The 25,272-nt window shown below is 40.1% G+C and overlaps 1 protein-coding gene across 2 annotated transcripts; it reads left to right on the top strand.

Annotated features, from left to right (window-relative positions):
- Positions 1-3,039: 3,039 nt before the first annotated feature.
- On the top strand, positions 3,040-24,720 carry RPA2 (replication protein A2). 2 transcript variants are annotated; one of them, XM_003415429.4, is made up of 9 exons: positions 3,040-3,198; positions 3,460-3,566; positions 7,203-7,304; positions 9,195-9,308; positions 13,421-13,495; positions 14,003-14,119; positions 19,101-19,208; positions 19,390-19,484; positions 24,002-24,720. In XM_003415429.4, the coding sequence occupies exons 1-9, from the start codon at positions 3,189-3,191 to the stop codon at positions 24,084-24,086; spliced, it is 813 nt and encodes a 270-aa protein (XP_003415477.1). In that variant the 5' UTR covers positions 3,040-3,188; the 3' UTR covers positions 24,087-24,720. The 2 variants fall into 2 exon arrangements, with proteins under 2 accessions (XP_003415477.1, XP_064137636.1); XM_064281566.1 differs by lacking the exon at positions 3,460-3,566 and having other exon boundaries at positions 3,049-3,198.
- The last annotated feature ends 552 nt before the right edge of the window (positions 24,721-25,272 follow it).

Genomic DNA, 25,272 nt, shown 5'->3' with positions numbered 1-25,272 from the left:
AAAGAAATCCCTTCTATGTGACAGGAAGGCTCCCAATTAAAACCAAACCTTGAGAGATGAAATTACTACACACACACCAAAAAAAGGGAAATGCTATTTTAATGCTGATTCAGACCTGAACCCTCTATTCAACTTACCTGCTCATGGAGGTCTTGAAAAGATGTGAAATCATATTTTGATGGTTATTATGCTCTAAGTTAAGACATTCTGGCTTCACTTTGGATTTTATTTTTAAGCGTATACTCTCCTCAGCTGAATTTATAACTAGTAGAACCCGAAATGAGGTAGATTAACCTAACATCTTAAATTTCCCAGAATAGTCTTAATTTATAACATTTTATCCTAATATTCCCATAAATACGCTTTTACTTGTCATACTATGTATGTTCTAATCACTTTAGGATTAATATAATAATGTCATCTCGTTTCTGCCTCAGACTTCTGTCTTTGGCTATATCTTGTTTAATTCTCAGTCATGGTTTGGAAGCTTACAGAATTTATATAAGAAAGAGATGACACACAAGCAACATCTGGCTCCCAAGTATCTTTTGTTTGGCCCACACGGTCTTGAGACAGGATTAGGCTGAAGCAGACTGGTTGGGCCCCCAGCACATAGACTGGGAAAAGGTCGAACAGGACAGACAGTAGAATAAACAACCTGACCTACTGGCACTGGTGCAACCATAACCCACCGCCTGGAGATTAGAACGGAACGCACAGGCCCTGTGGGGCAGAATGTTTCAGCTGCGGGGTGACACGAACTGAAATGTTCTAGGATGTTGCAAATAAATTGTTGACGTAGAGCTTGCAGGTCTCCACAGGTGCAGAGCACATGCAAAAGAAGTTAAGAGTGACCACTGTTTGGCCTTCCCGAGCCCGCAGAAGCGGGCGATGTGACAAAGAAAACCAGTGCGCCTGTATCACATCCCATAATGAGTCATGTCAAGGGGAACCAAAGGACTTCCATCTTGAAGAAGTGCCACATGTGCACCTGCATTTACCTAACCCAACCCTTCCTCAGAAATCTCCGCCCTTTCCCCCGAAAACCTCATGAATAAACATCAATACCCCTCCTTGTCTAAACCCTTAAATAGTTGGCTCTTAGGCAAATCGGGGAGACAGTCTCTCCGAAGGTTCTAGCCCATACTGTTTCCTTTTGCTAGCTGCCGGCAAAATTAATTTGCTTGTGTGACTCCAGGCTGCTTCAAATAGTCTTATTGGGCGTCACGGATCTGGTTGGGTTCAACTGAGATAGGGGCCCTGGGTAACAGTCTTTTTTAAATGATTAATTTGCAAAAGCTTACGGTTCAAAAATTTTCACATAAAAATCCAGATATCTGGCTTCTACTAAAAAGCTGGCAACACTGGGCTCATACTCTTTATATATCAGTAACGATTTATCATTATGCTTAGGTGGTTATTCGTCTTACTCTGGTGAAAAAAAGTGAAAATTTAGTTCCTCTGTTATCCAGTCCATTACATTTACGGTTTTACTGACTGTCCCCAGTGGTCATTTAAGCGTGTGACCCAGTTCTGAGATGTTCTAGGAGGTATAGTAATTGCACTGGTTGATGGAATCAGACTTGCTGGCTTTGGATGCAGACTCAGTTTTCTCTTCTGTAAAATGGGGGTGTCCTAGGGTAAAATTACCAGAAAGTGATAGTAAAGCAAAAAGAAAGGTTTTATTCAGCATATTTTTGAAGACACAAAAGTGGAAAATGGGCATGCATGCTGCCAGAGCCATGTCTGCCCAAGTCCAAGGAATATTACAGAATCATCAGTATATATTAACATTATGAATGGATAAAATCGCTGAAAGCTTCATCTTTTCACATACTGGCTAAAAACTGCTAAATTATCATGATTCTACGTTTTAAATTGTTTTTCTTAATAATCATTGGTAGGGGTTTCAGTGATGACAGTCAGAAGAGTCTTCATTGGTCCAACAACTCCTACTATTTACTAAACCCTAATAAAAAGACATAAGAGTGGAACATGTGTGGGTCTTTAGTGCTGCGTGTATGTGAGAGTTTCCCTAAAAGACGTTTTCCAAGATTGTCCTAGCTATTGTTTTTATACCTCAGGGCCCAGTTGATGTGTCCCTAGGAGTCCAGCTCCAGCTAGGTTGAATTCTTTATGCTCAAGGACAGGAAATAACGGCTTCAATTTTATCTCCTAAATGAGGAGACAATAACACTACCTACCTTATAAAAAAAAGAAAAACCTTATAGGGTTGAGTTAATAAACGTAAAATGCTTAAGACAGTGCCTGCAATTTTATAAATGCCCAGGGACCATGTCTAGTATATTTACTGTTAAATCCCAGTGTCCAGCACAGAGCCTGGAACAGGAGGCATCAAATATTTTCAAGTAAATAAATGGAAAAAAAAAAATCTAATAATCTAGTAGTGCTTAGAGCAAACCAGACATTGTCCACTCTCTATAGGAGGGGCACAATCATACTATTTAAAGAATACTGGAATATAAAATGGCTGTCTTTTGAGATGGATGTCGGGCCTGGATTTACACTGAGTTGGGGAAAAGGCATCATGGGGAAGAGGATGTAAGTGTCTTATGGCCTCGCTAGGAAGAATCACAAAAACAGAGTCGCTAAACAGGGACAGAACTTGGCTCCTTCTGGAGAAGAACAAACAATCCCAGGAGGTGCTACAAGGCTACTACTGTGAGTCCCTGGGGTGTGCAAATACGCGGGTTATGAGCGCAGAGGCAAGAATTTCACCATACCGCTTTAGGCTAGGGCGTCAAAATGGTGACAGTTTGGCGGGAACAGGAAGGCGCCCAGCAAAGGAAGTGACGTAAATGTCACTCATTTGGCAGGGGTGGGGTTATGCGGCCTAGAATTTAGAACTATTATTTTGATTGGTTGTTTTCTTGGGCCATCTTCCGGCTTTCCGCTTCCGTCTGCTAGGCCGGTCTCGCAGCTTCCGGCCCCTCAGGGAGCAAAGAGCGAGTTTTCAGAAACAGGGCCAGAGAAGACAGGAAGAAGCGTAGGATTCGCGAGCTTTGATTGGCGGAAGGTAGAAGCGTCCTGGACGCTGATTGGCTCCGTCGTTCGCGGGAAGGAGTTTGTGGCGCCAGCGAAAAGTAGATACGCCGCTGCGACAGCAGTAGGGCCCTGAGGTGCCCCGCCGACTCACTAGATTGGATCCTGACGGAGTCACTACCAAAATGTGGAATAGTAAATATGGGTGGGGCGGAGGAGACTGAGAATCGCGAGGAGGATTTAGCGGGACGGAGAGCCTGGGGACGGAGAGACATCGGGAGGGGGAAGGGGCAGGAACCGGAGAGGCGGGCGGGGGAGTTCGCGGGGCGGGGAAAGGTGCTGAGGAACATTCGGGAGACGGTGGGAGTGTTTGAGAGGGGTGAGGTTTGTAAGGACTTGTGGAATTTTCAGAGGCCTGGAAAGCGGCGCAGATACTGATAGTGTTGTTTGAAACAGGTGGATTTGAAAACTATGGCAGCTCCGCCTATGGTGGCGCCGGCGGCTACACACAGTCCCCGGGGGGCTTTGGGTCGCCCACACCTACTCAAGCTGAAAAGAAATCAGTAGGTTCAAAGGGTGTTTCGTTTTATTCTATCCTGTTCTAAAGCTCGTAACTCGTCTATGAGAGAAAATTTATGCGGCATATGAAGGGTATTAAATATGAACTGGTTCGGTAATTACCGGTTATTGCTCATGTTTTCTGTAGTTAGGTGCTGTAAGTTTTAAAAATGAAATCTTCCCTAATTTTGCATCCATTGTTTCCTTGGCTTTATTTTGAAATTTATCGAAATAGCCATGAATCCGTGGGAAAACTCTGAACTTGTATTTAATGCATATTTTGCACTCTTCATGTATTCACGTAGCCAGGAGGTGAAACACGGAATAGGGGTGGGGGGAAGAACATGGGTTTTGAAGTCAAATAGACCTGTGTTTTCTTGCTCTGACACTTTACTTGGGAGTCAGTTTTGGACTTATTAAATGGGGTTGATAATATATGCCTCACAAGGTTGGGACTTGATATATTATATTACATAGGAGCCCTGTTGGTGCAGTGGTTAAGAGCTAGGGCTGCTAGCCAAAGGGCAATTCGAATCCACCAGCCGCTCTTTGGAAACCCTATGGAGTAGTTCTCTTTCCTGTAGGGTCGCTATGAGTCAAAATCAACTATGGCAACGGGTTTCGGTATTTTTTGTTTATATTTTTATATGTACTATTTCATATAATCCTTTTTGTTTACTCCATCGTACAGCAGAGGCTCAGGGAGGTGAAGGAACTACCCAAGGTTACAAAGCTAGTAAATAGCTAAAACCAGGACAGTGCACACATGATGCTGTGCAAATACAAAATCTGGTGGGCAGCCTTTTCTCTAATTGTAATTTTCTTTTTCCCAGGAAGACCAGAGGAGATTCCAGTCTTCTAGCTTTGTCTTCCTTGGGGTTGTGAAGGAGAAAACAAGTGGATAGATACTGGTTCTCGTCCTTTTATTTATCTCAGAATCCCTAGCTCAGACTGTGTATTAAGATAGCTTAGTCACAAGTTGGGGACTCAAACCCAGAGGTCATGTTTTTGAATCTAGTGCTTTTTCTACAGTAAATTAGATAAATGTGCCTGTCTAAAATATCCCCTGTTGAGTATGAACCTGTTACATTTGGTTGAACCAAACTAAGAGCCAGTATGGCAAAAACGTGGATTCAGAGCCAAACAGTCCTGCAGACCTATGTTCAAATCCTAGCTGCTAAGCCCTGGACACGTTACCACCTCTTCTGTAAAATATCTATTCTTCAAGTTGTTGAAATATATAATGTATATCAGTTGCTGTCAAGTATTTTTTCATAGTTGACAATGAACCACAGGCAACTCTGACAGTACGATATGAAACCACCATTTTTATAAGGTCTGCAGGACCATCTGGCTCTGAATCCATGTTTTTGCCACCGTTACCATACTGGCTCTTAGTTTTCTTAATACTGAAGACGTGATGAGAATCTCAGCTGTGATAGGTGAAAACAGAAAATATAGTACATTATTTGTGAGAGAAAAATCCTGGGGCCTGTGTAGATTCTACGTTTGTGAATACTGATGTATCATAACTTCACCTGTGGATACAATAAAGTAAAATGGGAAAACATACTAGATTCCTTCACATCCTTTTGAAGGTTATTGCAGGTATGAGCAGTGAGGAGCAATAGTTAATAAAACTGCTAATGCTGAGTGCTTATGATGTTCCAGGCAATATTCTAAGTATATTACCGTATTATTGCATTTAATTTTCCTGACTTTATCATTCCCAGTTGAACAGCTGAGGAAACTAATGTGCATATGAGTTAAGAAACATGTCCAAGAGCACACTACTCTTGAGTGGTTGTTGTTGACTGCATTCGGGTTGTAACCTTAACCCCCAAGCTTAGTCTCCTTCTTCGTGACATAGCGGTTAGCTAGGCTTACTTCATACCAATTCCGGGTACTCATCGTTCAAAATTATGCTTCAGCAAAGTGAAACATTGCCAGCAGCATGAATCTTTTAAGTCAAAGCTGGGACTGCTAAATCCATGAAGTCTATTATGTTCTGTCTTACAGTTATTAAGTTACTTTTTATTGATTTTGGAAAGGAAGGATTCTAATGTTTAATCTTCCGTGGCTTTTCTGCCTCATACATAGTCCCTCTGTGAGCCCTTAGACTAGAATGCCCGTCCTTTACCCACTGTTTTTCCACTATCAAAATTCTCATGCATCAAAGTCCAGCTCAAATGCTGGAGAGACTTTTTGAAATTCCCTAGGCAGAATTAGTGAGTTTTTCTGAGATGGCATAGCATGTGTAATTCTGTAGTATATCAAGATCAGGTTTGTTGTTTACATTTGTATCTTCCCTAAATTAGGAGTTACTCAAGGGCAAATTCTACCCCATCTTTATATTATTCAGTTTACCTTGGTAGGCAGAAATAAGAGTTTACAGTATTGCCAGGCTGTGGTAGGGTGTGATTTGAGTGTCCTCACTGAACATGCTTTTGCCATCCTCATTCTGTTTCTTCCCTTTAAGATGTCCAGTGTGGTGACTGTCACAACATCTTCCCTAAAGGAAGCTATACTTTTTAACTTTTTGTTGTATTTTATCCAAGGCCTGGAGCAATTCTCTCTAAAGTGCTGCCTCTCCTGGGCATTTTCAGACCTTTTCCCAATAACATCTCATCTTGTTGGTGGCTTGAATACCAACTCTAGCCTGCCTCCAGCCTGAGGCTGGGGTTTCCTCTTAGAGCTGTCTCTGGCAGCACATTACGCTTTCATATGCTGTCGCACTCTGGCTGCCTCATTGTGGTGAATTCCCAGTGCAACATGAACTTACCCATTCACGAGGAGCTTGAGATTCAGACAAACTTAATATGAATTCTTATTCTGGTATATATTAGCTATATGACCTTGGTTTCCATCTCTGTAGAGCAGGGTTAATGAGCTTCGTTTTGAAGCTTTGATGTTATATACATGTAAAGTGCTTGGCATGTACCTGTTGCCATTGATTTGATTCTGACTCACGGTGACCGTATAGGACAGAGTAGAACTGCCTTAAAAGGTTTCTAAAGCTGTAAATCTTTACGGAACCAGACTGCCCCATCTTCTGCAGAGCGGCTGGTGGGTTCAAACCCCTGACCTTTTGGTTAGCTGAGTGCTTAACCATTGTACCACCAGGGCTCCTTAACACTAAACCCACCTAGTGCCATCGAGTCAATTCCGACTATAACCCACCAAAACCAAACCCACTGCCTTCAAGTCAATTCTGACTCATAGCGACCCTAAAGGACAGACTAGAACTGTCCACAGAGTTTCCAAGGCTGTAAATCTTTAGGGAAGCAGACTGCCACATATTTCTCCCGTGGAGTGGCTGGCGGGTTCCAGCTGTCAACTTCTCAGTAGCCAAGTGCTTTAACCACTGTGCCACCAGAGCTCCTTCCTTAACACCATAAAGCTAAAAAACTTGTTGTCATCAAGTCAGTTCTGACTCGTAGGGACCCTATAGGACAAAGTAGAACTGCCCCATGGGGTTTCTAAGGAGCGGCTGGTGGATATAAACTGCCAGTGTTTTGGTTAGCTCTTAACCACTGTGCCGTCAAGGCTCCCTTAATACCATAAAAATAAAAATAGCAGGTGTTAAATGAGTGGTAGTTATTCTTTTCTTAATTGAATTTATGCATACTTTTTCTTTTTAGAGAGCCCGAGCCCAGCACATTGTACCCTGTACCATATCCCAGCTGCTTTCTGCCACTCTGGTTGATGAAGTGTTCAAAATTGGCAATGTTGAGATTTCACAGGTATGTAAAAGAATTTGTGGAAGAGTCATTTAATCATGTGAAGAATGTAGTAAGACTTATTTTTTATGTAAGTTTTAAAAAATATGTAAGTCTGACAACTTGTGCAAGGCAAGGTCATGGAAGCTCCATGGACATATCCAAACTCCCTGAGGGACTAAATTTCTGGGCTAAGGGCTATGGGAACCATGGTCTTGCGGAACATCTAGCTCAACTGGCATAACACAGTTTATAAAGAAAATGTTCTACGTTCTACTTTGGTGAGTAGCGTCTGGGATCTTAAAAGCCTGTGAGCGACCCTCTAGGATACTCCACTGGTCTCAACCCTTCGGGAGCAAGGAAAAATGAAGAAAACTCTCACCCCTTCGGGAGCAAGGAAAAATGAAGAACTAAAGATACAAAGGAAAGATTAGTCCAGAGGACTAACAGACCACATCTACCACGGCCGCCACCCAACTGAGTCTAGAACAACTAGATGGTTCCCGGCTACCACCACTGACTGTTCTGATAGGGATCACAGTAGAGGGTCCCAGACAGAGCTGGAGAAAAACGTAGAACAAAATACTAACTCAAAAAGATAGACCTGACTTGCTGGCCTGACAGAGACTGGAGAAACCCCAAGAGTATGGATCCCGGACACCCTTTCAACTCAGGAATGAAGTCACTCCTAAGGTTTACCCTTCAGCCAAAGATGGGACAGACCCATAAAACAAACTAAGATTAAAGGGGCACAGCTCTGGGGCAAGGACTAGAAGGCAGGAGGAGACAGGAGAGCAGGTAATAGGGAACCCAAGTTTGAAAATGGAAAGTGTTGACGTCATGGGGTTGTTAACCAATGTTGTAAAATAATGTGTTCTATTTTATTTAATTTAATTAATTTTTTATTGTGCCTTAAGTGCTTTACAAATCAAGGCAGACTCTCGTACAAAAACTTACATACACCAGCTGTGTGCTCCTAGCTGCTCTGCCCCTAATGAGACAGCACACTCCTCCTCTCCACCCTCTATTCCCCGTCTCCATTCAGCCAGCTCTTGTCCCCCTCTGCCTTCTCACTTCCAGACAGGAGCTGCCCACATAGCCTCATGTTTCCACTTGAGCCAAGAACCTCGCTCCTTACAAATATTATTTTCTGTCTTATCGTCCAGTCCAATCCCTGTTTGAAAAGTTGGCTTCAGGAATGGTTCCAGTTTTGGGCTAATAGAAAGTCCGGGGACTGTGACCTCTAGGGTCCCTATAGTCTCAGTCAGACCATTAAGTCTGGTCTTTTTACAAGAATTTGAGATCTGCATCCCACTGTTCTCCTGCTCCACCAGGGATTCTCTGCTGTGTTCCCTGTCAGGGCAGTCACGGATTGTAGCCGGGCACCGCCTAGTTCTAGTCTCAGGCTGATGTAGTCTCTGATTTATATGGCCTTTTCTGTCTCTTGGGCTCATAATTACGTTGTGTCTTTGATGTTCTTCATTCTCCTTTGCTTCAGGTAGGTTGAGACCAATTGATGCATCTTAGATGGCTACTTGCTAGCGTTTAAGACCCCAGATGCCACTCTCCAAAGTGGGGTGAAGAATGTTTTCTTATGCCAGTTGATCTAGATGTCCCCTGAAACCATGGTCCCCAGACCCCCATCCCTGCTAGTCTGGCCTCGAATCATTCGGTTTTATTCAGGAAACATCTTTGCTTTTGGTTTAGTCCAGTTGTGTTGACCTTTCCTGTATTGTGTGTTGTCTTTCCTTTCACCTAAAATAGTTCTTTTCTACTATCTAATTATGTACTAACTTTTCAATGAGAAACCAGTTTGTTCTGTAAACCTTCATCTAAAGTACAATAAAAAATAAATAATAAATACAAGTTTTGCTTTGATTCCCAGGAAAACCAACCTTTTTTCTTCTGACCTAGGTCACTATCGTGGGGATAATTAGACATGCAGAAAAGGCACCAACCAACATTGTTTACAAAATAGATGACATGACAGCTGCACCCATGGATGTTCGCCAGTGGGTTGACACAGATGTAAGTGGTTGTTTTTGAATCAGGGCTGGGTTACTTTGGGACTTCAAAGATGCTGAACTTTTATATAGTCTAACTTTTTAAGTTGTTCTTGTTTTAAGAATAATACATAAGCAAGACATCCTAAAGAGAACCCTAAAATAAAAGGTTAATAGATTGGATTACATAAAAGTTTTAAACTTCTAAACTTCCCAAATACTAAAAACAAAGTTAAAAAGCAAGTGACAAGAGACACTAGAATGTAAACTACATGAGACCAGGCATTTCATCCTGTTCACCACTGTATCCCCACCATCAGGAACAGTGCTTTTAACCTGAGTTAATATTGTTTAGATGAATGGGAAAAATATGTGTAACGTATTACAAACATTTTTAAATTTTCATTAGTAAAAGCTCTTACAAACAAATGTAGCTGCACCTTAGAAAAATGGGCAAAGAAGATGCACAAATAATTCATAAGAGACAAAGGGCAAATAGCAGCAACAAGAATGTTCATCAGCATACTAGTTAACAGAAGCAGGTTTAATAAACATCAAGACACCGTTTTTATCTTACTAAATGGGTACAGGAAAAAAGAATGACAATGTCTAGCTCTGGTGAGAGCAGCAGCTAGAATAGTGCCTGGCATTTGGTAGACACTTAATAAATATTTGTTGAATGATTTGTTGTTATTTTCTAGGAAAGTGGGTACCGTCCTACCCATTGGTATAACCTGTCTCAGAAATCAGCCTGTATCGAAATCGTCAGTCATAAAGATGTTGCCACTCCTAGGGGTTTACATTAAGGAAATAATCTAAAATGTGTAAAAGTCAACTATAAAAATGTTGATTTGTAGCATTGTTTATAATAATAAAATCTGAAGCAATCTTAGAATGCTAGCAATGGGGATTATTAAGTAAATCATGTTATCTTTATAAAATACATCAAATGATGTGGAAATGTATGTATTGTCACAGAGCAGTGTTTACCATAAATTCTTGGAGGGGAAAAGCATGCTACGAGATAGTATGCATGGTATGATCCCATATTTTCAGAGCAGCATGTATATGAGTATATACATGTAGAAAAAAATACACTGAAAGACTGTGCCTTTTTTTTTTTAATTGGGCAGAAGGCACCTTGTTTTTTTTTTTATTCTTGTTTTAAAAATATGTTCATTACAGAAAGTTCGGTTAATAAAGAAAAACTTTGTTATTTTTACTTCAGCACAAGAAAGCTGTGGAGAATTAACTTGGTAGCTGCTTCCCCTCAGAAAAATAGAAGTTAATTCATTCAGCAGATACTACTGGCATACCTATTCTGAACCAGACAGTGCTTGATTCCAGGAATACAAAGAGTAAAAAGATAGTCCCTGCCATTAAGTGGGGAGATAGATACTACAGTTGCCTAATACCACATGCTCATATAAAATGCCCCATGCTTACTTGTATAATTTTGTTAATTTAAAAATTCCCTGAAATTCCACCTTGCAGAAATGACTACTGTTACAGTCCATTTTGGTAAATACCTTTGAGACATCTCTCCCTGCATATCTATAAATTCAGGTGTATGTATACAGTTTCATGTGAAAGGGATAATACAATATGCAGCTGCCCTATAACCTGCTCTTTTCACTGAAAACTGTTGTGAAACTGATTTCTTAATAAATACAGATTTGTGTCATCATTTTTAGTGACTGCCTATTCCATTGTAGGGATACATTATCCCTTAAGAGTAGACTCAATCAGGGAGCACTTGGTTTGTTTCCAATTATTTGCTATTATAGATGTTGCCCTGATGAGTATCTTTTTGTATGCGTCTTTTCGTGAGTTTGGGTGGTTCTCCTTAAGTTGAATTCCTAAAAGTAGGTTTTCTGGAGGGAAACATTAAGTTTTGCTTTTTTAACATTTATACTTTTACTTTTTTTCCTGTCTTTCATGAAAGTATCAATTTGCATTTAAACAATACATGAGAGTGTTCAGTTCCCCATACCCTAACAGTGGATTCTGTGAATCTTCTAAATTTTTGCAAATATGATAGTTTGAAAAAAATCCAGTCTTGTCAATGAGAATTTCTCATTTTTTATTTGTATTTCTTTGGTTTTAGCGAGATTGAATTTTTTTTAGTATTTTTAATGTTCATTGATTTTTTTCCTTTTTTTTTAAGTATGTTTAATGTTCATTGGGAGCCCCGGTAGTGTAGTGGTTAAGAGCTCAGCTGCTAACCAAAAGGTTGGCAGTTCAAATCCACCAGATGCTCCTTAGAAACTCTATGGGGCAGTTCTACTCTGTCCTGGAGGGTCTCTCTATGTCAGAACTGACTTGAGGGCGTCTGACAACAGCAACAGTGTTCATTGTGATTTTTGTAAATTCTCTCTTTTAAGTTCTTTGATTTTACCTCCCTTACCTGGCCCTCGGACTCTATTTATTTTTGTTTATAAGAGCTTGAAAAATATTAACCTTTCATAATAATTATGCAAAGTTTCTTTAGTTTTTGTCTTCTGACTTTGAAAAGTTTTCTGTAATCTCAAATTATTTTTTTAATTGTTCATATTTTCTATTATATATGGTTTCTTTTTTTTAAACAATTAAATCTTTGATCCATTTAAAATATATTTTGGTAAAAGGAAGAAAACAGAGATCCACTTTTACTTTTCCCAAGTGGTTTTAAGATGTTCTGAGTGGGATTACAGAGTTTTGTCTGTGGTATAAAGCCAGCTGTATAAATAATAGATATAGTGAAATGCAAAAAAAATATGTTGATTATCTCCAGGTGATAGGAATATTTTTTATTTTTAAATACGTATACTTTATTTTCTAGTTTTTTGTTATTGTTGAAAATATATACAGCAGAACATATGTCAGTTTAACAATTCAGTGACATTGATTACGTTCTTCAAGTTGTGCAACCATTCCTACTCTGCTTTTCTGAGCTGTTCAACTCTCATTGACATAAACTCACTGCCCCCTAAGTTTCCTGTCTAATATTTCAAGTTGCTGTTGTGAATTTGATCCCATTAAAACAGCACAGTGCTCAAGGCAGACATTCTTTACTTAAAATTTTTCTCTTTTTTTTTATCATGTTTAAAGAAGACTTCAGGGGATTTTTTGCTTTAAGGTTTAAAGATTATCTCAGAGCAATAGTTTCAGGGGTTCGTCCGGCCTCCATGGCTCCAGAATGTCTGGATTCCATGAAAATTTGCAGTTCTGTTCTGCATTTTTCCCCTTTTGATCAGAATTTTTCTGTAGAATCCTTGTTCAAAATGTTCAGTAATGATAGCTGGGCACCATCCAGTTCTTCTGGTCTCGTGGCAAAGGAGGCAGTTGTTCATAGAGCAATTAGCCACACTTTCCATTTCCTTCTCCTACTCCTGACTCGCCTTTCTTTGTTGCTCCAGGTGAATGGAGACTAGTTATTATACCATTTTCCAGTTTTTTTTTTTAATCGTGTATTTTATAATAGAAAAGAACTTTAAAAATCAGCTAATATTTTTCCTTATAAATAATATCTGCATATTCTACAGAAATATTAAAATCATTTGTAATTTTCTCTGTTAACATTTTGGTGTGTATTTTACCCCACATGGGATCACACTGTATGTACAGTTTTGCAGTCAACTTTCTTTCTTCATGGCTGGTCTTCTTAGACTATAAATAGGATTCTACAATATCATTTTTAATAGTTATGTAATATCCCATTATATGAATGTGTGCCTATTGTTAGATATTTAGGTTAGTTTAAGTTTTTTAGTGATGTAAACTACGATAAATACTACAGTTAAATCTTAATGCACATTCTTTTAATAATTTCATTAAGTTCCCAAAAGTAGAATTGTGCCAATAAATATTTCCACAAGAAAGATTATGTGCCTGAAAGCACTGGAGGAGTTTTTTTTTTTTTTTGTATGATGTGCATAAAGTAGAATTTTGGAATTGAAAATTACCTTTAGAAATATTTTTGTTATAATTCCCGATTTTACAAAACAGTAAAATCCAAAAAGGCAAAGCAGACTAGGTAGTTGGTGCCATATTAGTTCTTCTAGTTTATAACATTCTGTTCATAATTTAGAAATTTTAAAGAGGCTTTTACCAACGTTGCTGAAAACTTTGTGATATGATTGTATTTTTGTCTGTTAGGATCCAAGTGGTGAAAACACTGTGGTTCCTCCAGAAACATATGTGAAAGTGGCTGGCCACCTGAGATCTTTTCAGGTAAAGTCAGAATAAAGCGACAGTTAAAATATTTTTGGGTCAAGCATTTCCTGGGTTTACGTCTGAGTTTAGGATACTTAAGACTTAGTCTGTCCATGTTTAATGGGAGGATATTGAAGTTTTTTCATCATTTTTAAGAAGAAAATAACTGTTTTTCAGCTTAATGTAATACAGATAGGTAGGAAAAAAACAGGATCTTCGCCTGCAGTTTCCAGCTGTGAGTTCATTAGGTGTAGAAAGGAAAACACTGAATTTGAAGTCAGGAGACAAGACTGCTTGGTAGTGTAACCCTGAACAAGTCGTTGAACATCTCTGAGCTGGTTTTGTTTGTTTGATCCCCCATGATTAACTGTATTTGGATTGACCCTGAGTTAAAATTACTATATAACACACATTTTTTTCCACCTTGGCAAAATATCATTACCAGAAAAGAACCACATCTTTTGACATGAAATTGACTTGAATGTGCTTGTCTTTTATTCATGTCTTTCTCTTTTATTTTAATAGAACAAAAAAAGCCTGGTAGCCTTTAAAATCATGCCCCTGGAGGATATGAATGAGTTCACCGCACATATCCTGGAAGTAGTCAATGCACACATGATGCTCAGCAAGTCTAACAACCAGGTGAGTGCCTTCACGGTAGGACTTTTCTCTCTTCTCTAGAAGAACATAGACTGCTTTTGTGCTCTAGCTTTGATTTCCTTGACACTTTGAAGATTGAGTCAAAAGGTATCAGTCAGTCGTCAAAACATTTTCTTCATGGGCTCGCTATTTTATTTCATTTCAGATGAAGCACTCATGTTTCTGTCAGAATTGCTGTTCCTTTAAATGACCCCACTGGCTGAGACATCTAGGGCCTAACACAGCCTTCAGATATGGATACATAATGATAGTGTGAGCTCTTAGCTACGGGATTTCAGATCATATTCAGAAAAAACCCCAACTAGGAAGTTTTGCTGCTTGATGAAAAGTTGTGCACCATAATTTTATCTCTGAAATTGTATTTCTTGGTTCATACTGAAATTACTCCATAGCATTATTTTCTGGTCTGTGAATTCAGCCCAGCAGGTTCATCTAGCACCACGCAAAGAGTTTGTTGATTCTAGTGTTAGAAAGTCTTCAGATAGTTCTGGTGGCAGATTGAAGGATTGGGTACAGCAGGAGAGACTGGAGATTGATGAGCCATTAAGAATGTTCTACCATCCTACTCTATGCCAAGTGCTTTGTTAAGCACTGGAAAGTACAGAGATAAATTAACTTATTCATTCCTTCGTTTGAACAATATTTACTGAGCCTATATATATCAATCAGTATTCTAGGCCCTTGGAATACAGCAGTGAACAAGATAAAGTCTCTGCCTTACACTTACATTCTCGAAGAGAAATGGGTGATAATCAAGAAAACAAATAAATACTTTTAGGTAGGTATAGGTGCTCTGAGATAAAGCAGAGCAGGGGAAGAGAGTGAGGGAGAGGAGGGAAGGTACAATTTTAGAGAGGGGTCAGGATAGTGCTGTCTGAGGAGGAGACATCTGAACAAGAACATGAATAAGATGAGGGAACAAATAGTGCAGATACTTGGGTGACGAGCATTCCAAGCAGAGGGAAAAGAACGTGCAGAAGTCATGGGCTAGAGCAAGCGTGATACATCTGAGGCCAGCGAGAAGGCCAGGGTGCCTGGAGTGAAGTGAGTGATCAAATGGTAGAAGAAGTGGTGAGGAAACAGCACCAGGTCATGTAGGGCTTTATAGGCCGTGGTTGAGTTTGAACTTCATTCTTATTGGTAGTAAGCCCCTGGAAGGTTCTGACCAGGGAGTAATGTGGTCTGATTTACCTTTTGAGAAGATCACTGGCTGCTTTATAGAGAACAGACTATGGGACATCTGAAGTAATTTAGGTGAAAAGTAGCAGCAGCTGGGGTAGGAAGTGGTTAAATTCCAATATGTTTCAAAGGTAGAGCTGGCAGGACCTATTGGTGGAATAAATAGAAGGTATAAAGAAAAGGGAGGGTTGTGGGGGAAGAACACTTTGGAAAAGGAGAGTGAGAGTGGTTGCGTAGCTTAAGAATGTAATCAGTGTCACTGAATTGTACAGGTGGAAGTAGTTGAATTGGTGTTATGTTCCGTGTATATTCTGAACAACAACAAAAAATAGAAAAGAAAAGGGACTGTTCAAGAATGACCCTCTAGGTTTGAGGCTTGAGCAGCTAGGTGAAGGAGCAGGTTTGGAGGGTAAAACCAAGAGTTCTGTATTAGACTTACGAAGTATAGTATGTCAGTTAGATACCCAAGCTGAGACAAGTGGACAGTGGATATATAAGGCTGGAACGCAGATCAGGGCTAGAGATAGAACTTTGGGGAGGCATCAGTGTGTGGTGTTGTGTGCTGTCAAGTCAATTCCGACTGATATTTAAAGCCTTGGATGAGATAACTGGGAATTAAAGGTAAGAGGACTGAGCTCTGGGACACACTAACCTTTAGAAATCCGGGAGCAGAATAGGATCCAGTGAAAGTCTAAGAAGTTGCCAGGTAGACAGGAGGAAAACCAGGAAATGTGATTCAGTAGAAAGTAAGAAAAGAATATTTCAAGAAGGAGCGGGTGGAGATTGATTGTTGAGTGCTGCCTAGAAGTTAAGTAAGATACAGAGAAGTCTGTTGTTGGGTTTGGAAATGTGGAGGTCTTGATCTTCAAAAGAGAGCTTTCCCCAGGGTGGCGGGAAAAGTGGGTTAAAGAGAATAGGATTATGTGGAAAGTTTAGGGTATTTCTTTTATTACTGTATTTCACAACATATATATGTATCAAATATTACATGATAAAAAATGGTTTTAAAGTGAGAATGGGAGGCTAGAAAGTAGAAACTGAGCATAGACAATTATATTGAGTAAACAAGGCAATCCTTTCTTTGCTTAAAGAACTTTCATTAAGTGAAGGGGGTTCAGATCACTTAAGCAGTGTTATTGGGAAGCACAGGTATGTATTTTCTATCTTTGCCTTATCACAAGAAAGGCCCCCTGGAGAAGGTGATGCCTAAACCAAGTCTTAAAAGATACATGAGTTGGGGCACGCAACACTACACACTGATGACTCCCCCAAGTTCTATCTGTAGCCCAGATCTGAGTTCCGGCCTTACATGTCCACTGTTCACTCAGCTCTCAGCTTGGTTATCTAACCTGAAACGGAGTAAGGTCATTTCAGCAAAGATATTCTGTGAAAAACAGCATTCAGCTCAGTATTACTGGGTCATTAAAAGTAAGACTCCTGTTTCATCAGCAGGCAGTCTGAAGGCTTCTATCCTGAAAACAAAGAACCATAATTTTTGTTTTGTTCCTTCTTTCAAGCAGTAGGCATTTAATGAACATTTGTTGAATGAATAACTGAATTATACCTGACTGGATGGCATTTGTCCTCATGTTCTACCACAGGGCACTGGACATATTTGATCCTCTGTCGTTCTTACTCAGTTCAATAGAGTAAACGCTGACTCGGCATGTACTGTCTACCAGGCACTGTGCCAAGATAAAAGGACTTGAAGGGCAAATAACGTGATGGGTGCTATGATAGGATGTGGGCCAAATGCTGTGAGAGCTGAGAAGGAAGACCATGACTAAGTTGACTTGGAGATGTTGCAGAAGGCTTTACAAACACTGGGACAATTAAGTTGGGCTTTGAAGGATGAGAAGAGTGGTTGCCAGAGAGAGAAGGGGAGGAGCCTACCATACAGGCAACAACATGTTCAGGTCAGAGGCATGTTTGAGGATGGCAAGAAGTTCAGTGCAACTGAGAAGTAAAGTGTGTTAAAAAAGAGTGGTCAAGAATAAAACATAGATTTGGAAATCTAGTTGTGATGATGGGTCTTGAATACTGTGTCTAGGAGTTCTTTTTTTTTTTTACCACGGTAGAGAGAGCCACTGAAAGCTTTAAGCAGAGTGTCATGATCAGAGGGGGTTATTAGTTGGTAGCAGTGTGGGGGGTTGAGTGGAGTAGGAGAGACTAGAGGCTGAGTTACCAGTAGGAGACCAAAGGTGGTAAGGATCAACTGGCTACACTGAAGATTGTATTAATAGGCTATGGTGACAGATGGTAGAAGATGAGGAAGTGGAGACTCCCAGATGACTGAGGTCTGCAGAATCGGGTTTAGGTTTACAAATTGAAATGGAATATAACAAGGCAATCAGGTTTGGTAAGGAAAGCGATGCATCTTATTTTGAAGCGTCTGTGAGATACCCAGGTGAAGATATCTAGTAGATAGATGAGAATAAAGATCTGTGGTCTAGAAGGAGGTCTGGGATGAAATTTTAGGGGAACTATCAGCCTTTGGGGGGACAGAAGAGGCTGATGAGAGAGACTGAGTATAGTTTGAGAGGTACGTGGAGAGCTAGAAGAGTATATACAGCCAGTCAGTAGATTCTTATCAAAAGGAGGAAACTCATACGGGAACCAGACTTAATTGAGACTGGGGGAGCCCTGAGTCTAATGCCCAGAAATAATCTTTAAACCTTGAACCAAAACTATCCCATCAATCCATTGTTAAACTAAACAACAGTTTAGCCCAATTAATAAAGAATGTTTGCTTCAAGCATAGCACTAATATAAAGAAATACCTGTATAAGTGTGGTTAAGAGCTAACCAAAAGGTCAGCAGTTTGAATCCACCAGCCACTCCTTGGAAACTCTGAGGCAGTTCTACTCTGTCCTGTAGCATCGCTATGAGTCAGAATCAACTAGAGTGCGATGGATTTGGTTTTTTTTTTTTTAATGAGTGTAAACTGACAACAGTTTATCTAAAGCACAGATGAGAACTTTAAGGGTCAGAGAGCCAAAATTAATGGTGATGAAACAATATGGGTAGAGATAGAATGCATGGTGACATAGCGTGAGGTATGTAACCAATGTTATTGAATTGTTCATGTAGCAGTTACGAGTGGATGTATGTCTGGTTGTGTACATTACCACCAAAAAAGAAAAAAGAATTTAAAAAAAGAAGAAGAGTGGTCAGCAGTGTCAGCTTCTGAGAGGCCAGTTAGTATGCGGAGTGACAGAAACTGTTGGATATGATGTAGATTGAAAATCCTTGGTAACATTGTTGAGAACAGTTTCAGAGGTATATTTGAGGAGAATCTAAATAGTAGTAGACTAAGTAGTGATTAAAGAGAAAAGAAATAAAAATTGTGATTCTAGACTATTTGCTTTTATACTAGATAGAGACTATATAGGAGGCTGTCTTCTCTCCTGTAATGCTTTGTGCCTAGCTGGCACTCAATAAATGTGTGAGTGATTGAGCCCCAAGGAAATCATTGTAGCAGATCTCCAGGTAATTTTCATCTCCATTCCATTTTTCCTCTGGTTTCTCTACCACATCACAAAGAAAGCAAGAAGCCTAGAGGCACTTTTCTCTGTCCTTGGTATTATGTGCTTCATAAGAGTTATTTTACCTTCCTATGAAATGCTCGTTAGATAACAGATGTCCCTTCTAACGCAGGAAATTGTTACTGGGAAAACGTTGCTTAAATTGTTTTTTTATTAACTGTTTATTAATAAGCTGTTTGAAATAGTAAAGACTGTTTAATTGGTGAATTTTCTAATGCTGTGAACTTATTTTTTAACAGCCTTCAGTAGGGAGAGCACCTATCAGCAATCCAGGAATGGGTGAAGCAGGGAACTTTGGTGCAAATAGCTTCATTCCTGTAAATGGCCTCACCGTGGCCCAAAACCAGGTAAATTCCACCTAAATGGCTTCAGAAATGTGAAACACAAACAGTCCTAAATTTCAGTGTTCCCTTAATGATTCTAAGGATGTCTGAGTACCTACCTCAGTTTCTTTCCTGCAGCCTTTTTTGTAAAGGGAAGCTGGTTCATGCCTTGTTGCTAGAATTTTTGTCTTATTTGACTCTTCAGGTGCTAAATTTGATCAAAGCTTGCCCAAGACCTGAAGGATTGAACTTTGATGATCTCAAGACTCAGCTCCAGTACATGAGTGCAGTCTCAATCAAGTGAGTATTTGATTTTTATAAGCTAAACCCACTGTCGTCGAGTCAATTCCAACTCATAGCGACCCTATAGGACAGAGTAGAACTGCCCTGTAGAGTTTCCAAGAAGCGCCTGGCAGATTCAAACTGCTGACCTTTTGGTTATCAGCCGTAGCGCTTAACCGCTACGCCACCAGGGTTTCCTAAGACTTCAGAATTGTACTCTTTTCACCTCACCAGTTTCCTGCTGATGAGAAACGAGTTACAAAAAACAAAACTATCTGTTAACTGCAACCTTATTAATAGAACGGAATTGGGTTTTCCATGGACAAATAGAAACAGGAGTGCCAAAGATGGTGCTCCCCATCCCAGCACTCATAAATATTTGAATACCTATTACGTACTGGGAGTATGATTTTGGGACTTAGTTTGGAGGAGTCAGGTCTTTAGCTCATGGACTTAAAATGATACAGTCCCACTGGCATTACTGTCCCCACTGTGGAGATGGTTGCATCGGGCCATCTGGACCTAAAGTCTTTAGACACTCAGACCTTCCAACACCCTTGTTCTGATCCTGTTTTAGGCAAGCAGCCTCCTGATTTCCAATGTAATGAGCTAATCAAACAGACTGAGTATTTTGGTCCTTGTGATGGTTATTTGTTACGCTAAGTCAGTTGCTATTCTAGGCCTAGATGGTAAAGAAATGCTCAGGTCTAATTCTGTTTCCCGTCCTGTAAAGTAAATAATTCCTGTCTCAGATGCTGTGATGATGGAGTATAGAATCACTGGCACATAGTAGGTACTCTATAAATTGTTACTGTTGGTATTGTGTTACTGACACTGAGGACCTTGAAGCATTTGAAGCTGTCATACTGTTCTTGGAAAGACCTTTCCTTTCCTTCATGCAGTGTCTTCTGGGGAGCTACAGCATTGATGTAGGGGGTGTGGGCTGGAGGAAAACTTTTAAAGACAACTTTTTTTTTTTTAATTGTTCTGTAAGTGAAAGTACAAATCAAGTCAGACTCTCATACAAAAATTTATAAACACCTTGCTGTATACTCGTAATTGCTCTCCACCTAATGAGACAGCACACTCCTTCCCTCCACTCTTTTCGTGTCCATTTGGCCAACTTCTGACCCCCCTACCCTCTCATCTTCCCTTTAGACAGGAGATGCCAACATAGTCTCCTGCGTCTATTGTCTGTTTTGTCAGAAATTAATATTGCCACTTCTGGTCTTTTTTGCTTGTTGTTTGCTTGATATATTTTTTTCCATCCTTTGAGTTCTAGTTCGTGTCTCTAAGTCTAAGATGTGTCTCTTGTAGGCAGCATATAGACGGATCATGTTTTTTATCCATTCTGCCACTCTGTCTCTTTATCGGTGCTTTTGGTCCATTTACATTCAGCGTAATTATGGATAGGTATGAGATTAGTGCTGTCATTTTGATGTCTTTTTGTGTGTGTTGTTGACAGCTTCTTTTTCCCACTTAATTTTTTGTGCTGAGTAGTTTATCTTTTTGTATTGTTTTTTCCTCTTATTTATTGTTGTTGATTTTGTTTCTACTGAGTCTGTATTTTTTTCTTGTATTTAATTTTGATGAGTAGGATAGTCAGTCTCCTTTATGGTTACCTTAATATTTACCCCTATATTTCTAAGTTTAAACCTAACTTTTATTTCTTTATATTGCCTTGTCTTCCTCTCCATATGGAAGATCTATGACTGCATTTCTTAGTTTCTCTTTATTAATGGTTTCTTTTACGTAATGACATTGCTGCTTCCCTGTTTTGAGTGTTTTTTAATCTTGATTTATTTTTGTGGCTTTCCTGTCTGGGTTAACGTCTGATTGCTCTGTCCAGTATTCTAGTCTTGGGTTGATAACCTGATATTATTGGTTTTCTAACCAAAGAACTCCTTTTAGTACTTCTTGTAGTTTTGGTTGGGTTTTTATGAATTCCCTAAACTTCTGTTTATCTGGAAATATCCTAATTTCACTTTCATATTTGAGAGACAGTTTTGCTGGATATATGATTCTTAGCTGGCAGTTTTTTTCCTTTAGTGCTTATGTATATGTCATCCCACTGCCTTCTTGCCTGCATGGTTTCTGCCGAGTAGTCCAAGCTTATTCTTATTGACTCTCCTTTGTAGGTGACTTTTCGTTTTTCCCTAGCTGCTCTTAAAATTCTCTCTTTACCTTTGGTTTTAGCAAGTTTGATTATATGTCTTGGTGACTTTCTTTTAAAATCTACCTTATGTGGAGTTCGATGAGCGTCTTGGATAGATATCTTCTCATCTTTCACGATATTGGGGAAGTTTTCTGCCAACAAATCTTCAACTATTCTCTCTATATTTTGTTATCCCTTCCTGCTCTGGTATTCCAGTCACTCCATAGGTTATTTCTCTTGATAGAATCCCATATGATTCTTAAGGTTTCTTCATTTTTTTTTTAATTCTTTTATCTGATTTTTTTCCAGATATGTTGGTGCCAAGTGCTTTATCTTCAAGCTCACCAATTCTGCCTTCCACTTGCTCAATTCTGCTCCTCTGACTTTCTATTGAGTTGTCTAATTCTGTAGTTTTATTGGTAATCTTCTGAATTTCTGATTGCTCCCTATGGATTCTTGGAGCTTATTAAATTCTTCCTTATGTTCTTGAATAACCTTTTTAATTTCTTAAACTGGTCTGTCTGTGTGTTCCTTGGCTTGTTCTGCATATTGTCTGATCTCCTTCCTTATGCCTTGAAGAGTTCTGTATGTTAATCTTTTTAATTCTGCATCCAGTAATTCCAAGAAGGCACCTTCATCCAGAAGATCCTTTGATTCTGTGTTTTGAGAGCTTGTTGAAGTGGTCATGGTCTGTTTCTTTATGTGGTTTGATATTGACTGTTGTCTCCGATCCATCTATAAGTTGTTATATTAGTCTATTTTATGTTTGCTTACTGTATCCTAGTTTCTTGCTTTGTTTTGTTTTGACTTGCCCAAATGGGTTGCTTGAGTGAGCTAGCTTGATTATTTTCGCCTTTGGAGCTCTGATGTCCTGTCACCAGATGGCTAGAGCTGTTATCAGGTATATGAGCTTATGAGTCCATTCACCTTTCTTGTGTGGATTCAGCTGAGGTGTCCAGGTAGCTGATCATCAAGTGTGTGATACAATCTCTGTTGTACAGTCTTAGAGGGGCAGATGTGTTTGATGTAGGTACTGATATCTGATTGCAGCAGGGGGTCATGCTCTGAACAAGGTAGGGGGCTGAGAACTGTCACCCGAATGTCTCTGAGGAAAGAGCATCCCTGTTCCCTAGAGTGTATAGGTGGGTGGGTTCTGCAGACAGACCATGGGCACCCAGTGTTTTTGGTTGTAAGGACTGGGAGGTACCAGTTATCCTTGGACCCCTGTTGCAGGTGGCTGGGTGATGTGGGTAAAGCTACCGGTCCTTAGGCCCCTGATGTGGGTAGGTGAGGACCCTGTATAATAGGCAAAGCGGTGTCAAATATCAAGCACTCACTTCTCCACTGCACAGCTTAAACAGTTGCAGCCTGCCACCAAGGGCCCATTTTCCTGAAATAGGCCCACACAGGTCCATGCAGGGGGGAAAGGTATTCAAAGTCCATGGACCGTTTATGCCTGGACAGGAGCTGCTTCTGTCCTGAGCTCTCCCGGTTAGTGGAGCTTGCAAATTATCTTTTCCCCCTTATGTGAACTTATTTCTTCTCCAAGGCTGAGAGCATGACTCAGGGTGCTCATATGGGCCTATCCCAGGCCCAGGGAAGTCAACGGCCACTGAACTCGGTTTGGGTGTGGGGGGCATGGTAAAATATACACAAGTGCTTAGCTTTTGCCAAGAGTGCCATCCTTCTCTGGTTCTGGAGGTGTGAGTAGGCTGCGCAGCTGGCTGCTTCTCCCTGAGGAAACTGCGGCCGAACCCTACTTACCGGCCTGCCACAGCCACACCCCAGGAATGGTGCCTAAGGGATCCCAACGATTCAGGTCCAGCAGCTTCTCTCTGCTTCTGAACCGCCTCTCTCACCCCCTGCCACACAGTCTATTTTCTGACTTTGCCTTTGATGTTCAGGGCTCCTAGCTTGTCACAAATATAATCGTTTCACTTGATTTTTTGGGCCTGTGTTGTAAGAGAGATCGCTGGAAGCATCTGGCTATTCCGCCATATTGGCCCTGCCACCCTAAAGATAACTATTTATTATAGCATATTTGTGTGCAAGCTGGATCGCAGCTTTAGATCCTTGTTTCACTTGGCTTAGGCTGGTATTGAAATGAGGGTCTCAGTGTATTCTTGCCTGTACACAATTTGGGGCAAGGAATCCAAGGCAGTCTCAGTAGCCATGTCTCCATGGATAATCTCAGTTTTGCTGTTTTACTGGCATTTCTTCCTGTGAGGGCCTTTGATGAACAAAATGGCTGTGAATTCTTAGCCAAGTTAGAAAGTGGAGAGGTGAGTGAAGCTTACAAATTTAGCTTTTTCCAGAAGATGGTTTTCTTTCTTCATTGATCGGAAAATGTGCCTGTATTGTTTTCTTTTTTCTTTTCTAGGCAAGCCGTGGATTTTCTTAGCAACGAGGGACACATCTATTCTACTGTGGATGATGATCATTTTAAGTCCACAGACGCAGAATAACTAGACCTACTTGGGGACCTAAGATATTTCCTAGCTGAATCTATTTTCACAATCTGCAGCTATGCATATGTTTTTGGTCATTTGACTTCTAGGAAGTAGGTTTCATCTATAAAAAGTCTCAGCTAACATCCTTTTGAAACTTGCTGTTTATTTTTATTTTTGTTTTTTGAACCTCAGGGGAGGATGGGCAGTTGACAGGGATGTAAACCAAGGTGGAATCTTGGAAAGGCAACAGATAAGCTAGTTCAACATCAGGATAGATGGAATTGGGAGAGGGATACTACCAAAAGAATTGGGCAGTATTACTAAATAAATGCTCGCTTGGGAGCTCCTCTTCCTAAAATGTTTCTTGTTGAGAGAAAATGAACAGGACTAGAGCCCAGTGTCAGAGAGCTAGCCGAGACACCTACTAACCTCTGCCTGTTCTTTGTTTCTCACTTTGGTCACGTGGAGTTACTTTCAGAATTGCACTTTCCTTTGGCCTCTTGTCCTGACTGCTGCCAAAAGCATGTTGTATGGATGTGAGGTCCTGGAGTGACGGCCCAGCAGGGCAGAAGAGGGGAAGGAAGAAATATTACTGTGCTTTGTACTAGATAAGTGTATCCATATGTTTAATAAAACAGTTCTTACTGCAGTAACTTGTGGAAATATTTTTTTTTTTCTTTCTAAGCTGGTGTAATTATCATCTGAGGCAGCGTAGCATACTAAGACTTGGCTTTGAATCCGGCTGTCCCCGTTTTGAGTTAGGATCTTCAACGAGCTACATCAGCTCTGAGAACCTCCATTTCCCCATTTATTAAGAGAGAACAATGTTATTTCTTCATAGGCTTGTTGTGAAGATTGATTTAAATAGTCTCTAAAGTATCTAGTGTTGCCGTTAATAAGTGGATTATAAAATGGACCTCAACCTTGAATCCTTAGCAGTATGTGATCATGTAACTGAGTTGAATATCTACCATTTGACTTCAAGATGAGACTTTCCAAAGGCCTGTGGCGCTTTTTTTGGCCAGCTTGATCAGCTATTTCTTTTGGGAGAGGAAACTGGTTCAAAGATGTTTTTGACAACTCCAGAAGGTTAAGTGAGGTCTAGAATGAAAGAACTAGTTCTGAGACAAAGCTAATAAAATAACATGCAAATAAGAATTCTATATCTGCTTTAACTGTTTTTCTAAATGAGACTGACCAG

Source organism: Loxodonta africana, chromosome 3 (genome assembly GCF_030014295.1).
Source record: "Loxodonta africana isolate mLoxAfr1 chromosome 3, mLoxAfr1.hap2, whole genome shotgun sequence".
Classification (NCBI taxonomy): domain Eukaryota; kingdom Metazoa; phylum Chordata; class Mammalia; order Proboscidea; family Elephantidae; genus Loxodonta; species Loxodonta africana.
Note: the sequence above shows the minus strand (reverse complement) of the source record. Positions and strands in the feature narration are given on the sequence as shown.